General features: G+C 53.5%; 2 protein-coding genes across 2 annotated transcripts; both read left to right on the plus strand.

The window, feature by feature from the left end:
• The first annotated feature begins 588 nt into the window (after positions 1 to 588).
• LOC136114407 (butyrophilin subfamily 1 member A1-like) lies at positions 589 to 4,887 on the plus strand. Its single transcript, XM_071800900.1, has 2 exons — positions 589 to 648; positions 3,389 to 4,887. The coding sequence occupies exons 1-2, from the start codon at positions 589 to 591 to the stop codon at positions 4,094 to 4,096; spliced, it is 768 nt and encodes a 255-aa protein (XP_071657001.1). The 3' UTR covers positions 4,097 to 4,887.
• A 969-nt stretch (positions 4,888 to 5,856) lies between these two features.
• Positions 5,857 to 13,842, plus strand: LOC136114422 (E3 ubiquitin-protein ligase TRIM21-like). Its single transcript, XM_065859778.2, is given in 12 exon segments — positions 5,857 to 5,951; positions 6,182 to 6,334; positions 6,337 to 6,383; positions 6,385 to 6,433; positions 6,436 to 6,507; positions 6,510 to 6,586; positions 6,588 to 6,998; positions 9,905 to 10,000; positions 10,114 to 10,344; positions 10,489 to 10,511; positions 10,591 to 10,697; positions 12,406 to 13,842. Coding segments are annotated over 12 exon segments (1,884 nt in total). The 5' UTR covers positions 5,857 to 5,878; the 3' UTR covers positions 12,951 to 13,842.
• The last annotated feature ends 1,864 nt before the right edge of the window (positions 13,843 to 15,706 follow it).

Here is a 15,706-nt window from a genome sequence, read left to right on the forward strand (position 1 = left end):
GAGACCTTCTTGTGGAACCATTGAGGGAGCTTCTTGGGCAACCATTGAGAACCTTCTTGGCAACCATTGAGGGACCTTCACCAACCACTGAAGAAGCTTCTTGGGCAGCCATTGAGGGACCTTCTTGGGCAACCATTGAGGACCTTCTTGGGCAACCATTGAAGGACCTTCTTGGGCAACCATTGAAGGACCTTCTTGGGCAACCATTGAGGAGCTTCTTGGGCAACCATTGAGGGACCTTCACCAACCATTGAAGGACCTTCTTGGGCAACCATTGAAGGACCTTCTTGGGCAACCATTGAAGGACCTTCTTGGGCAACCATTGAAGGACCTTCTTGGGCAACCATTGAGGAGCTTCTTGGGCAACCATTGAGGAGCTTCTTGGGCAACCATTGAGGACCTTCTTGGGCAACCATTGAGGGACCTTCACCAACCATTGAAGGACCTTCTTGGGCAACCATTGGAGGACCTTCACCAACCATTGAGGGGGCTTCTTGGGCAACCATTGAAGAACCTTAATTAAGACTTTAATTAACACTATTTAATTTCCCTTTAAGCTCAGCTCAATTCCCCCCCACACGTTGCCCAATGGGTCCTTCAATAAACCACAAGAACCTCCAGTGCGTTCGGTTCTTTATCCGGCAGGTGGTAATTACCGTAATTACCGTAATCACCACTCCTTCTGTCATTGGGGGGGGGTAAAATATATAGTACTATATAATTTCTGCTCGGTTTTTAATCCTCTTTTCTAATTAACGACCAATTTAGCAATTTCAACTCGACATTTCGCCACTTTAAACGCACGTTTTGCTCCGTTAAACCCATTTTTAACCATTTTAAGCGGGGGAAGTTTTGCTGCTCCGGGTTCAGTTTCCACTGCATCCCCCGCCCCCCCGAATTTGGGGCCGTTTGGGACGTCCCAACCCCCCAAATTTTCCCCAATCACCCCTCAATCTTCTTCTATTTTTCCTTCTTTTTAAATTGTTCTTTTTCGCCTTTTTTCGGGGGGGTGGTGAAGCTGAAAATGCGGCCGGAAACTGGATCTGAAATGGTTAAACTGGGTGTAACTTTAAGCCCGGCTCAGCCCTGGGATGACTTCGCATTTCCTGAACAGGGAGGGGCAGAAATTGAGTTACATTTCCCGTTTTTAAAGCAATTTAGAAGCAAATTTGGGGGGGGGAGCCCTTTTCTATCCTCCCCCCCACCTTAAACAGCGTTTTTTCCCACTATCGGCGGCTTTTTGGGGCCGTTTGGGGGCATTTTTGGTGGTTTGGGGGGGCGTTTTTATAGGTTTTTGGGGGCTGTTTTGGGGCATTTTTGGAGGTTTTGGGGGGGGTTCACCCCTTTGTTCCCCCCCCGCCTCAAAGCTCCAAATGTGGCTCCCCAGTTTTTTGGTGTTTTCCTCTATTTTTGGGGGGATTTTCCCCAGTTTTTGGGGGATTTTCCAGCTCTTCCAGCCAGGATCAGGTAGGGACCCCTATGGGGGAGGCACTTGGGGGGCAGATGGGGGGCTGGGTGGGGAAATAAAGGGGGAAATAATTGATAATAAAGGGGGAGATAATTGATAATAAGTGGGGAATAATTGATAATAATTAAAGGGGGAAATCATTGAAAATAAAGGGGGAATAATTGATAATAACTAAAGGGGGAAATAATTGGTAATTAAAGGGGAGAAAATTGACAATAAATAAAGGGGGGAAATAATTGAAAATAAAGAGGGGAAATAATTGAAAATAAAGAGGGGAAATAATTGATAACAACAGGGGAAATAATTGAAAATAAAGGGGGGAAATGATAATAAATAAAGGGGGAGATAATTGATAATAAAGGGGAAATGATAATAAATTGGGAAATAATTGATAATAAAGGGGGAATAACTGAAAGTAAAGGGGAAATAATTGAAAATAAAGGGGGAAATAATTGCTAATAGTTATTTCTAATTATTTATAATAATATTATAACAATTATTCCTATCGTGTATATCCAACAGTCTCGAGTTGCGCCGGCGGAGCTTGAGGTGGGAAATTTGGGGTAATTTCTTCCCAAAAAAGGTCATCGGGACGCATCTCAAATCCCCAGAAATGGGGGTTTGGGGGACATTTTGGTGACATTTGGGGTTCACACTCAGCCTCCACCATCACGGGGGTCGTTCCCACCCCAAATCACAATTCGGCGCTTTCCACGTCGCACCCGTTGACCTGAGTCTTGGTGTCCCCCAAACCTTCATCACCGCCTCTTTGTGTAATTAAGGTGAATTAATTAACGTAGATATACAACGCTGTGTCTTTGCAGCCACGTTCAGGGTGGTGTCTTGAGTTTGGTCTCTGCCGTTCGTTTTGGGGGTTGAGTTTGGTCTCTGCTGTTGGGTTGGGGTTGAGTTTGGTCTCTGCTGTTGGGTCAGGGGTTAAGTTTGCTCTTTACTGTTGAGTGGGGGTTGAGTTTGCTCTTCATCGTTGGGTTGGGGGTTGAGTTTGCTCTTCATTGTTGGGTTGGGGGTTGAGTTTACTCTTCACCATTGGGTTTGCTGTTGAGTTTGCTCTTTGTTGTTGGGTCTGGTGTTGGGTTTGCTCTTTGTTGTTGGGTCTGGTGTTGGGTTTGCTCTTTGTTGTTGGGTCTGGGGTTGGGTTTGCTCTTCATTGTTGGGTCTGGGGTTGGGTTTGCTCTTCACCATTGGGTCTGGGGTTGGGTTTGCTCTTCACCGTTGGGTCTGGGGTTGGGTTTGCTCTTCATTGTTGGGTCTGGGGTTGGGTTTGCTCTTTGTTGTTGTGTCTGGGGTTGGGTTTGCTCTTCACCGTTGGGTCTGGGGTTGGGTTTGCTCTTCACCGTTGGGTCTGGGGTTGGGTTTGCTCTTCACCATTGGGTCTGGGGTTGGGTTTGCTCTTCACCGTTGGGTCTGGGGTTGGGTTTGCTCTTTGTTGTTGGGTCTGGGGTTGGGTTTGCTCTTCACCATTGGGTCTGGGGTTGGGTTTGCTCTTCATTGTTGGGTCTGGGGTTGGGTTTGCTCTTCATTGTTGGGTCTGGGGTTGGGTTTGCTCTTCACCGTTGGGTCTGGGGTTGGGTTTGCTCTTCACCGTTGGGTCTGGGGTTGGGTTTCTCTTCACCGTTGGGTCTGGGGTTGGGTTTGCTCTTCATTGTTGGGTCTGGGGTTGGGTTTGCTCTTCACCATTGGGTCTGGGGTTGGGTTTGCTCTTCACCGTTGGGTCTGGGGTTGGGTTTGCTCTTCATTGTTGGGTCAGGGGTTGGGTTTGCTCTTCATTGTTGGGTCAGGGGTCAGGGGTTGGGTTTGGGCACGTGGTCCTGCACGGTGCGCAACAGCCGCTTCCACCAGGAGCAGGAGGCGTCGCTGCACATCTCAGGTTCGCGGACGCCTTATTTTCTTTACTTTTAGGAATTTCTCCTCGTAAACCCCTTTCCCGACGCTTTTCTTGGCTCTTCCAGCTCCGTTCTTCGACGACGCTCGTCCCTTCATGGCGTCCGCTGGGAGCCCTCAAAGCTCAGCCTACCTGAGACCGACCGGAGGTTTAAGTCGCGCTGCTGCGTTTTGGGCCGGGAGGGGTTCGAGGAGGGGAGGCACTGCTGGGGGGTGACCATAGAGGGACAAGTTGGGGGCGACTCCTGGTGGGGGCTGGGGGTGGCCAAGGAATCGGTGGAGAAAAGGGATTTTGGGGAGTTAAGCTCGGACAACGGCGTCTGGGCCGTCCAGCACCGTAACGGCCAATTTGTGACCCTCACGTCCCCCCGGGCCCCTTTGGCGTTGTCCCCCGTCCCCAAAAGCATCTGGGTGTTCCTGGACCGGGCCCAGGGGACGGTGACGTTCGTCGACGCCGGGAGCGGCGCCGAATTTTGCCGGTTCGGCCCCGTTTCCTTCGGCGAGGAGAAAATCCACCCCTGGTTCCGCGTGGAGACGGCGGCGACGCGGCTGTGCCTGCGGGATGGGACCCCCCGGCCCCCCCGGCCCCCCAGCCCCGGGGACAACGGGGACCCCAAAAGTGCTCCCGACACCTCCCTGGAGCCTCTGCTGGGGGGTAAAGGGGCTGAAATCACACTCAGCCCCCTCCCGGATCAAACTGGGGCTCTCGGTGCCTCTGCGGTCTGAAATGGGGGTCCCAGTGCCTATGGGGTACAAACAGGGGGTCCCAGCACCCCTGGGATCAAAACTGGGTTCCCAGCACCTGTGGGGTCTGAATTTGGAGGTCCCAGTTCCTGTGGGGTCTGAAATAGGGGTCCCAGCACCTGTGGGATCCAAACTGGGGTCCCAGCACCTGTGGGGTCTGAAATGGGGGTCCCAGCACCTGTGGGATCCAAACTGGGGGTCCCAGTGCCCCTGGGGTCTGAAATGGGGGTCCCAGCACCCCTGGGATCCAGACTGGGGTCCCAGCACCTGTGGGGTCTGAATTGGAGGTCCCAGCACCTGTGGGATCCAAACTGGGGTCCCAGCACCTGTGGGATCCAAACTGGGGTCCCAGCACCTGTGGGGTCTGAAATGGGGGTCCCAGCACCTGTGGGATCCAAACTGGGGGTCCCAGTGCCCCTGGGGTCTGAAATGGGGGTCCCAGCACCCCTGGGATCCAAACTGGGGTCCCAGCACCTGTGGGGTCTGAAATGGGGGTCCCAGCACCTGTGGGATCCAAACTGGGGTCCCAGCACCCTTGGAGTCTAAACTGGGGGTCCCAGCGCCCCTGGGGTGTGAAATGGGGGTCCCAGCACCTGTGGGATCCAAACTGGGGGTCCTAGTGCCCCTGGGGTTCAAACTGGGGGTCCCAGCACCCATGGGGTTCAAACTCAGGGTCCCAGCACCCCTGGGGTCTGAACTGGGGGTCCCAGCACCCCTGGGATCCAAACTGGGGTCCCAGCACCCCTGGGGTCTGAACTGGGGGTCCCAGCACCCCTGGGATCCAAACTGGGGTCCCAGCACCCCTGGGGTCTGAACTGGGGGTCCCAGCACCCCTGGGATCCAAACTGGGGTCCCAGCACCCCTGGGGTCTGAACTGGGGGTCCCAGTGACCATGGGATTTAAACTGGGGTCCCAGCACCCCTGGGGTCTGAACTGGGGCTCTCAGCACCCTTGGGATCCAAACTGGGGTCCCAGCACCCCTGGGGTGTGAAATGGGGGTCCCAGCACCTGTGGGATCCAAACTGGGGTCCCAGCACCCATGGGGTTCAAACTGGGGGTCCCAGCACCCCTGGGGTGTGAAATGGGGGTCCCAGCACCCCTGGGGTGGAATTGCAGGTTTTTTGGATTTACATCGAATTCCATTTTTTGGATGGATGTTGCACTGGCGATTTTTATATATATATATATATATGTATACAGAGATATATACATATATATTCTGGACTGTGGTTGGTTTGGATTTGAGTTGAATTGCGTGATTTATATCTGTTATTTATGCTAAACCAAGTGTTCGGGTCTTTCCCTTTGTGTCCTGCCTGAGATATTCAATTAATATCTGGACAACACTGCAGTAATTCCGTATTTCCCAACCGGCCGCCCGGTAAAGCTTTTTATGGTCTTTTTGGTGAGTTCTTGGTGTTTTCCTCGTGATTTTTGGGCCGGTTGATGCGTCTCTGGGTGATGTTGGGGGGTTTGGTTTATTCAAACACAAAATGGCGGCCAAAGGGGCACAAAATGGCCTCAAGATACAAAATGGGGGCAGAAAATCACCTCAGGATACAAAATGGCGGCCAAAGGGGCACAAAATCACCTCAGGATACAAAATGGCGGCCAAAGGGGCACAAAATCACCTCAGGATACAAAATGGCGGCCAAAGGGGCACAAAATCACCTCAGGATACAAAATGAAGGCCAAAGGGGCACAAAATCACCTCAGGATACAAAATGGCGGCCAAAGGGGCACAAAATCACCTCAGGATACAAAATGGAGGCCAAAGGGGCACAAAATCACCTCAGGATACAAAATGGGGACACAAAGTCACCTCAAAATACAAAATGTGGGCACAAAATCACCTCAAGATACAAAATGGGGCCACAAAACCACCTCAAAATACAAAACAGGGGCACCAGAAGGGGCACAAAATCACCTCAAGATACAAAATGGGGGGCACCAAATCACCTCAAAATATGAAATGTTGGCCAAAGGGGCACAAAGTCACCTCAAGATACAAAATGGGGGCACAAAATCACCTCAAGATACAAAATGTGGGCACAAAACCACCTCAAGATACAAAATATGGGCACAAAATCACCTCAAGATACAAAATTGGGACACAAAACCACCTCAAGATACAAAATGGCGCAAGGGGCACATTGGGGTGGTCCGAAGAGCGACCTCGTGGCGGGCGAGCGGGTTTTGGGGTGAAATTCATCACTTATGGCACAAAGAACGTGGCCCTGCGAGCCACCTGCACCCCAAGGAGAAGCCGGGGGGGACGTGTCCCCTATGGGGCGGCCTCGGGGCGGTTGTGTCCCCATACAGAACATGGCGGCTCCTCCAGATGTTCCCCCCTCCGGCTCCTCCAGATGTTCTCCTGAAGTGGTTTTGCTGTGGTTTTCCCCTCCGTATCAGCTCCGGTTTCGTTTCTGCTGCTGAACCTCCCTCCTGAACTTCGCCCCGTCCCACCCTCCCGGACGCCGAGGAGGAAACGGAGCCATCGAACGCCATGGCGACGCGGCGGCGCTGCAAGAAGACCCCGTGCTCCCTTTGCCGGGAGCCCTTCAAGAGCCTGTTGTTCTTCCAGGGCTGCGGCCACGGCATCTGCAGCTCCTGCACCAGCCGGTTGCGCCTGGGCGTCCCCAAGACGTGTCCCCAATGTCTCCTCGTCCCCCCGGGGGACAGCGACGGCGAGGAGCGCACGAGCGGTAGAGGGGATGGCGACCGACAGGCGGCGAAGCCCCCCAAGAGGTGCCCGGAGCACGGGGAGGCGCTGGAGCTGTTCTGCAGGGAGGAGGGCCGGCCAATGTGCCAGCGCTGTGCCGTGTCACCCGCCCATCGCGCCCACCTCGCGGTGCCCATCGAGGAGGCGGCCGAGGAGCACAAGGTACGGACGTGGCCGCCCGCGGTTGTCTTGGTTCCGTTGGCGAAATGTGTCGTAACGCCGCAAGACTGACTTGATTTCCGTGTTCGGAGGGAGCTGAGACTCGTGGTGATTGATCCGCGGGCCTGCTGGTTCTCGTTGGGTGCTTGAGGGGGAAATGGCTGCGCAAGGTTAAGTGACGTGACCAAGGTTATCGCGGGGGTGCTCGAAGCAGAAGATGCCCAAGTGTCACGTCCCTGAGTTAAGAGTTGTGTGGAGACCCTTGAAGTCAGGGACAAATTCAGGGGCGCGAAGTCACCTCAAGATAGAAAGTGGGGGCACAAAGTCACCTCAAGATACAAAATGGGGGACAAAGGGGCACAGAATCACCTCAAAATACAAAATGGGGGCACAAAGTCACCTCAAGATACAAAATGGGGGACAAAGGGGCACAGAATCACCTCAAAATACAAAATGGGGGCACAAAGTCACCTCAAGATATAAAATGGGGGGCAAAGGGGCACAGAATCACCTCAAAATACAAAATGGGGGCACAAAGTCACCTCAAGATACAAAATGGGGGGCAAAGGGGCACAGAATCACCTCAAAATACAAAATGGGGGCACAAAGTCACCTCAAGATACAAAATGGGGGGCAAAGGGGCACAGAATCACCTCAAAATACAAAATGGGGGCACAAAGTCACCTCAAGATATAAAATGGGGGGCAAAGGGGCACAGAATCACCTCAAAATACAAAATGGTGGCACAAAGTCACCTCAAGATACAAAATGGGGGACAAAGGGGCACAGAATCACCTCAAAATACAAAATGGGGGCACAAAGTCACCTCAAGATACAAAATGGCGGCCAAAGGGGCACAGAATCACCTCAAGATACAAAATGGGGGCACAAAGTCACCTCAAGATATAAAATGGGGGACAAAGGGGCACAGAATCACCTCAAGATACAAAATGGGGGCACAAAGTCACCTCAAGATACAAAATGGGGGACAAAGGGGCACAGAATCACCTCAAAATACAAAATGGGGGCACAAAGTCACCTCAAGATATAAAATGGGGGGCAAAGGGGCACAGAATCACCTCAAAATACAAAATGGGGGCACAAAGTCACCTCAAGATACAAAATGGGGGGCAAAGGGGCACAGAATCACCTCAAAATACAAAATGGGGGCACAAAGTCACCTCAAGATACAAAATGGGGGGCAAAGGGGCACAGAATCACCTCAAAATACAAAATGGGGGCACAAAGTCACCTCAAGATACAAAATGGGGGGCAAAGGGGCACAGAATCACCTCAAAATACAAAATGGGGGCACAAAGTCACCTCAAGATACAAAATGGGGGACAAAGGGGCACAGAATCACCTCAAAATACAAAATGGGGGCACAAAGTCACCTCAAGATACAAAATGGCGGCCAAAGGGGCACAGAATCACCTCAAGATACAAAATGGGGGCACAAAGTCACCTCAAGATATAAAATGGGGGACAAAGGGGCACAGAATCACCTCAAAATACAAAATGGTGGCACAAAGTCACCTCAAGATACAAAATGGGGGACAAAGGGGCACAGAATCACCTCAAAATACAAAATGGGGGCACAAAGTCACCTCAAGATACAAAATGGCGGCCAAAGGGGCACAGAATCACCTCAAGATACAAAATGGGGGCACAAAGTCACCTCAAGATATAAAATGGGGGACAAAGGGGCACAGAATCACCTCAAGATACAAAATGGGGGCACAAAGTCACCTCAAGATACAAAATGGGGGACAAAGGGGCACAGAATCACCTCAAAATACAAAATGGGGGCACAAAGTCACCTCAAGATATAAAATGGGGGGCAAAGGGGCACAAAATCACCTCAAGATACAAAATGGTGGCCAAAGGGGCACAGAATCACCTCAAGATACAAAATGGTGGCCAAAGGGGCACAAAATCACCTCAAGATACAAAATGGCGGCCAAAGGGGCACAGAATCACCTCAAGATACAAAATGGGGGACAAAGGGGCACAAAATCACCTCAAGATACAAAACGGGGGCACAAAGTCACCTCAAAGTACGAAATGGGGGCCAAAGGGGCACAAAATAGCCTCAAGATACAAAATCGGGGGCACAAAACCACCTCAAGGTACAAAATGGTGGCCAAAGGGGAATAAAATAGCCTCAAGATACAAAATGGTGGCCAAAGGGGCACAAAATAGACTCAAGATATAAAATGGCGGCCAAAGGGGCACAAAATCGCCTCAAAATACAAAATGGTGGCCAAAGGGGCACAGAATCACCTCAAGATACAAAATGGGGGCACAAAGTCACCTCAAAATACGAAATGGGGGCCAAAGGGGCACAAAATCACCTCAAGATACAAAACGGGGGCCAAAGGGGCACAAAATCACCTCAAGATATAAAATGGTGGCCAAAGGGGAACAAAATAGCCTCAAGATACAAAATGGTGGCCAAAGGGGCACAAAATCACCTCAAGATACAAAATGGGGGGCAAAGGGGAACAAAATCACCTCAAGATACAAAACGGGAGCCAAAGGGGCACAAAATCACCTCAAGATACAAAATGGCGGCCAAAGGGGCACAAAATCACCTCAGGATACAAAATGGGGGCACGAAACCACCTCCAGGATTTCAGGTCTCTTCACCTGCTGGGACTTTCAAGGTCGATTTTGTGTATTTTTGTGTTATTTTCTCCATTTTATCAGCAGCATTAGTACAACATCTTTAATTGTTCCAACTCTCCTTCCCCTCCCTGTATTTAGCGGGTCAACAATACATGGGTTTTATTGTCTATGATCAAACCTTGGTGGTCGCGGCGATGTTGGGGGTCGGTTTCTCCACCCGAGGACACCCATGGCGGTCGTCCCCACCTCCATGGCTCTCATGGTCGCTTCCCCCCAACCAGGCCAAGCTGGAGGTGGTTGTGAAGCTCCTACAAGAGCACAAGTTGGACCTTCAGAGCTGGATGTCCCAGGAGGAGAAGAAGTTGGAAGAGTGGAAGGTGAAAATCAACCCATCCCGAGCAGTTTTGGGTTGTCCCACACCCCATTGGTTTCCACCGCCATTTCCCTGTTGTTTCCGCCACTTTTTGGCCTTTTCCTTCCCCTCTCCAAGGGTAAAACCTCCAGAGAGAGCGAGAAGCTGGAGAAGGAGTTTGAGAAGCTCCACGACTTCCTATATGAGGAGGAGGAGAAGCTCCAGCGGAGGCTGAAGGGGGAGAAGAAGGCAACGGCCACCAAGCTGCGCAGCAACATCACCCAGATGACGGAGCAGAGCCAGGAGCTGGGGCTCCTCATCCACAAGATCAACAGGAGGCGCCAGCAGCCGCCATTGGGGCTCCTGAAGGTGAGAACCCCCCTTGAGTTGACCCCACTGGCTTCATGGAGGCGTCACCACCACCTCCCACACCCATATCTCCATAAACAAGCAGAATATCCCCTTCGGAGTGTGAATTTCTTCTCTAATTTCCCCATTTCTGTTCATTTTCAGGACGTGGAGAAGCTCCTGAGCAGGTACCGTGCTGCCCATGGGCCCCATGGGAGGGTTTGGAGGTGGCGCTGGAGTCACCGTTTCCACGTCCTTCTTCCCAAGGAGCCAAAATATCCACGTGTGGAAGCCGGATGTGGTTCCCATCGATCTTCAGGGCGCGTACGACACCCCCACCAGCTGCATTTTTGGGTTTTTAGACCAATATAAAGGTGAGTGCGGGTCCCTTGGTGTCCCCGGTGGGTTTGGCACCCATCGGTTCCATCTGGAGGTCTCAGAGGTGGGTCCCATGAGGGGGACACGCGGTTGGCGTCTCCATCAATGGAAAGGTTTGGTGGAGAACTCAACGTCTCTCGTGGGTGGAGCGCCCTGATGACTAATTAAGACGTTCACGCTTAATTAAACATCGGGCTTGTGGTTGGACTCGCTGATCTTGAGGGTCTTTTCCAAACCTGATGATTCGGTGATTCTTGAGGTTCTCAGGGCCACGGTTTAGTTGGGTTGTGGTTGGACTCCATCTTGAAGGCCTCTTCCAATCAAAGTGATGACTCTATCCTACGGTTCTTGGGGTGCAGGAAGGAACCAACGTGGAGCCGAGGTCACCTGGGCAAGTTGACTCCATCATATGGTCCTAAATATCGAGTTCTACGGTTCTTGGGTCATAGGAAGGACCCAACATGGAGCTGAGGTCCCCTGGGCAGGTCACCTCCATCTTATGGTCCTAATTAACAAGTTCTATCCTATGATTCTTGGGGTGTAGGAAGGACCAGCAGCTCCCAACATGGAGCTGAGGTCACCTGGGCAGGTTGATTCCATCTTATGGTCCTAAATATTGAGTAATATCAAGTTCTATGGTTCTTGGGTCATAGGAAGGACCCAACATGGAGCTGAGGTCCCTGGGCAGGTTGACTCCATCTTATGGTCCTAAATATCAAGTTCTACGGTTGTTGGGTCATAGGAAGGACCCAACATGGAGCTGAGGTCACCTGGGCAGGTTGACTCCATCTTATGGTCCTAAATATCAAGTTCTACGGTTCTTGGGTCATAGGAAGGACCCAACATGGAGCTGAGGTCCCCTGGGCAGGTCACCTCCATCTTATGGTCCTAATTAACAAGTTCTATCCTATGATTCTTGGGGCGTAGGGAGGACCAGCAGCTCCCAACATGGAGCTGAGGTCACCTGGGCAGGTTGACTCCATCTTATGGTCCTAAATATCAAGTTCTACGGTTGTTGGGTCGTAGGAAGGACCCAACATGGAGCTGAGGTCCCTGGGCAGGTTGACTCCATCTTATGGTCCTAAATATCAAGTTCTACGGTTGTTGGGTCATAGGAAGGACCCAACATGGAGCTGAGGTCACCTGGGCAGGTCGACTCCATCTTACGGTCCTAAATATCGAGTTCTACGGTTCTTGGGGTGCAGGAAGGACCCAACATGGAGCTGAGATCCCCTGGGCAGGTTGATTCCATCTTATGGTCCTAAATATCAAGTAATATCAAGTTCTATGGTTCTTGGGTCATAGGAAGGACCCAACATGGAGCTGAGATCCCCTGTGCAGGTTGACTCCATCTTATGGTCCTAAATATCGAGTTCTACAGTTCTTGGGGTGCAGGAAGGACCCAACATGGAGCTGAGGTCACCTGGGCAGGTCACCTCCATCTTATGGTCCTAAATATCGAGTTCTACGGTTCTTGGGTCATAGGAAGGACCCAACATGGAGCTGAGGTCACCTGGGCAGGTCACCTCCATCTTATGGTCCTAAATATCGAGTTCTACGGTTGTTGGGTCATAGGAAGGACCCAACATGGAGCTGAGGTCCCCTGGGCAGGTTGACTCCATCTTATGGTCCTAAATATCACTGGTGGGCGCTAAACAGCATCACCCCACCTTCGTTGTGATGTCCTTCCTCTCTCCCCTCCAGTGGCCATGACCTTGGACCCAACGTCCGCCCACCGCAGCCTCGCGGTGTCCAAGGACGGCCGTTCGGTGCGACACGGGGACCCGCGGCGGGACGTCCCCCCCAGCCCCCAGCGCTTCGACCCCTACGTCTTCGTGCTGGGCTCGCGCCGCATCACCTCGGGACGCTGCTACTGGGAGGTGGACGTGGGCGACAAGACCGAGTGGGACCTCGGGGTGTGCAAGGAGGCGGCCGTGAGGAAGGGGACGGGTCCTCTCAACCCCCCCGCCGGCTTCTGGAGGTTGTGGTTGAGGAACAACGACCGCTACAAGGCCCTGGCGACGCGTCCCGTGGCCGTCGCGGTGGCGGCGAAGCCGCGGCGGGTGGGGATCTACTTGGATTATGATGGTGGGGACATCACCTTCTACGACGCCACCAACCGACGGCACCTCTACACCTACAGCGGGGCCTTCGCCGGGGCCCTGCGGCCGCTCTTCAGCCCCGGTTTGGCCCGTGGGGGCACCAATGCTGAGCCCCTGGTGCTCTGCTGCACTTTTGGGCCAAAATGAGGGAGATTTGAATGCCTGGTTACGTCAGGGTATCAATTACAGCCCAGAACCTGCCATCCTTCAAATTTTACAATGTGAAAGAGAAATGCGATTTTTTTTACCCAAAACAAGAAGGGCTGAGGCCTAAAATAAGGCCCAGGGCCCAAAACAAGGCCAAGAGTCCAAAACAAGTCCCAGGGCCCAAAATAAGGCTCAGGACCCTGTGGGGGTCCTGGGGACAGCAGGGTGAGCATGAGCCAGCACTGGGCCCTTGTGGCCAGGAAGCCAATGGGACCTGGGGGGGTTGGAAGGGGGTGGTCAGTGGGTCAGAGAGGTTCTCCTGCCCCTCTGCTCTGCCCTTGAACAAAGGGTTTAGTTCATACACTATCAGGATACACTTGGGGAACTCATATATGTGTATATATACATAATATATGCAGCCACACCCCCCTGAGAACGCCCCATCTCGTCTGATCTGGGAAGCTAAGCAGGGTCGGCCCCGATCAGTGCTTGGATGGGAGACCAGGAAGCCAATGGGACCTGGGGGGGTTAGAAGGGGGTGGTCAGTGGGTCAGAGAGGTTCTGCCCCTCTGCTCTGCCCTTGATTAATGGGTTTAGTTGAGATACTATCAGGATACACTTGGGGAACTTATATATATTTATATGTATAGAATATATGCAGCCACAGCACCCTGAGAACGCCCCATGTTATCTGCTCTGGTGAAGCTAAGCAGGGTCGGCCCCGGTCAGCACTTGGATGGGAGACCAGCTGGGAACAGCGGGTGCTGTGGGCTGAGCCAGCACTGGTTCCTTGTGGCCAGGAAGCCCCCGGACGGTGACCCCCTGGCCGCGATGGCACCGCTGTGTCACTGTCACCCTTGGGGTGACACCGCGGTGCCCACAATAAAGACGCTCTGTGGTGACAAGGTGGTTCGGTGTGGGGAGCGCGCCGAGGGGGACAGGCTGGGGACACTCGGGATGGGACACCGGGCACCAGGGACGATGTGCACGGGGCACAAGTGACATCTGGGCACGATGGACACTGGGCGCAGGGGACACAAGAAACAAGGGACACCGGGAACAAGGGGACACCGTGCACAGGGGACACCGGGAATTGGGGGGTCGGGAGGTCTCGGCCCCTGAGGAGGGGTCCGCGGGGCTGAGGGCGGGGCTGCCCCATGGGGGTCCCGGCTCGAGGGTCCCGGGGGGCGGGGTCGCCAGTGGATCCCAGGGTCCCCACCTCTGTCCCCTTTAGCTTTCCCTTCCAACCTGCGGAGCCGGGATCTACCTGGTGCTTGGTGACGTCAGGCGCCGATCGGGCGGCCATTGGCGGGCGGGCGGTGGCGGCGCCTGTGGCGGGGAGGGGCGGGGCTGGGGGCGGGGTTTGCAGCGCTTCCGTGAGGAGAGGAGCGGGAAGCAGCGGAGCGGGAGCCGCGCGGCCATGGGCCCGGGCCGGGCGCTGCTTCTGCGGCTGCTGCTGGGGGTCCTGGGCGGGGCGGTGAGCGCGGGGACCCAGCACGCCCTGGACCCCCTGAATCCCCCTGGACCCCCTGCCTTGGGCACCGGGACCCCCTGGACCCCCCTGGATTTACCTGGGCCAGCACCGGGGGGGCTCGCGGCTCCGCTTTGTGGCCGCTGTCGCTGTAGCCCCGGTGCCGGCGCTCACGGCTGTTTCTCTCTACAGGTGCGGAAGCGGGGTCCGGCTTGGAGAACCCGATGGCGTTTGACACCAAAGTGAGAGCAGCGGTGACACTGGGAGCTGTGCTGCCATCAGAGACCTGGACAGGAGAAATTCAACACAATAGAACAAGAGTAGAGTGTTGTATCCGGGCAGAACAGCCCCAGGGTCCAGTGTAAGCTGGGAAGGAGCTGGTGGAGCAGTGGAAAGGGACCTGGGGGGACCTGGGGGACCATGGGCCAGCACTGGGCCCTTGTGGCCAGGAAGCCAATGGGACCTGGGGGGGTTAGAAGGGGGTGGGCAGTGGGTCAGAGAGGTTCTCCTGCCCCTCTGCTCTGCCCTTGAACAAAGGGTTTAGTTCATACACTATCAGGATACACTTGGGGAACTCATATATATGTATATATACATAATACATGCAGCCACAGCACCCTGAGAACGCCCCATGTTATCTGCTCTGGGAAGCTAAGCAGGGTCGGCCCCGGTCAGCACTTGGATGGGAGACCAGGAAGCCAATGGGACCTGGGGTGGGTTAAAGGGGGGGTCAGTGGGTCAGAGAGGTTCTCCTGCCCCTCTGCTCTGCCATTGAAAAACGGGGCAGGGTATACTTGGGGAACATATACATATGTACACATACATATATATATAGCCATAGCACCCTGAGAGCGCCCAGTCTCCTCTGATCTGGGAAGCTAAGCAGGGTCGTCCCCGGTCAGCACTTGGATGGGAGACCAGGAAGGCCAATGGGACCTGGGGGGGTTAGAAGGGGGTGGGCAGTAGGTCAGAGAGGTTCTCCTGCCCCTCTGCTCTGGCCATGAATAATGGGTTTAGTTTGGATACTGTCAGGATATACTTGGGGAACTTATGTATATGTATATATGTATGTATATATGTGCAGGCACAGCACCCTGAGAACGCTATTTAATTAACCTGTGCTCTTTAATGAACCCGTGCTCTTTAATGAACCTGTGCTATTTAATTCACCTGTATTGGGGGAAAAGAACCCCCCCCAAACCAATGGTGTTTGGGTTGAGTCTCTATGAGCACCCCCTGCCCCTTCTTTGGAAATTTTAGGGGGGTTTTATTGCTTTAAAATAAA

Source organism: Patagioenas fasciata, chromosome 34 (genome assembly GCF_037038585.1).
Source record: "Patagioenas fasciata isolate bPatFas1 chromosome 34, bPatFas1.hap1, whole genome shotgun sequence".
NCBI classification, from domain to species: Eukaryota; Metazoa; Chordata; class Aves; order Columbiformes; family Columbidae; genus Patagioenas; species Patagioenas fasciata.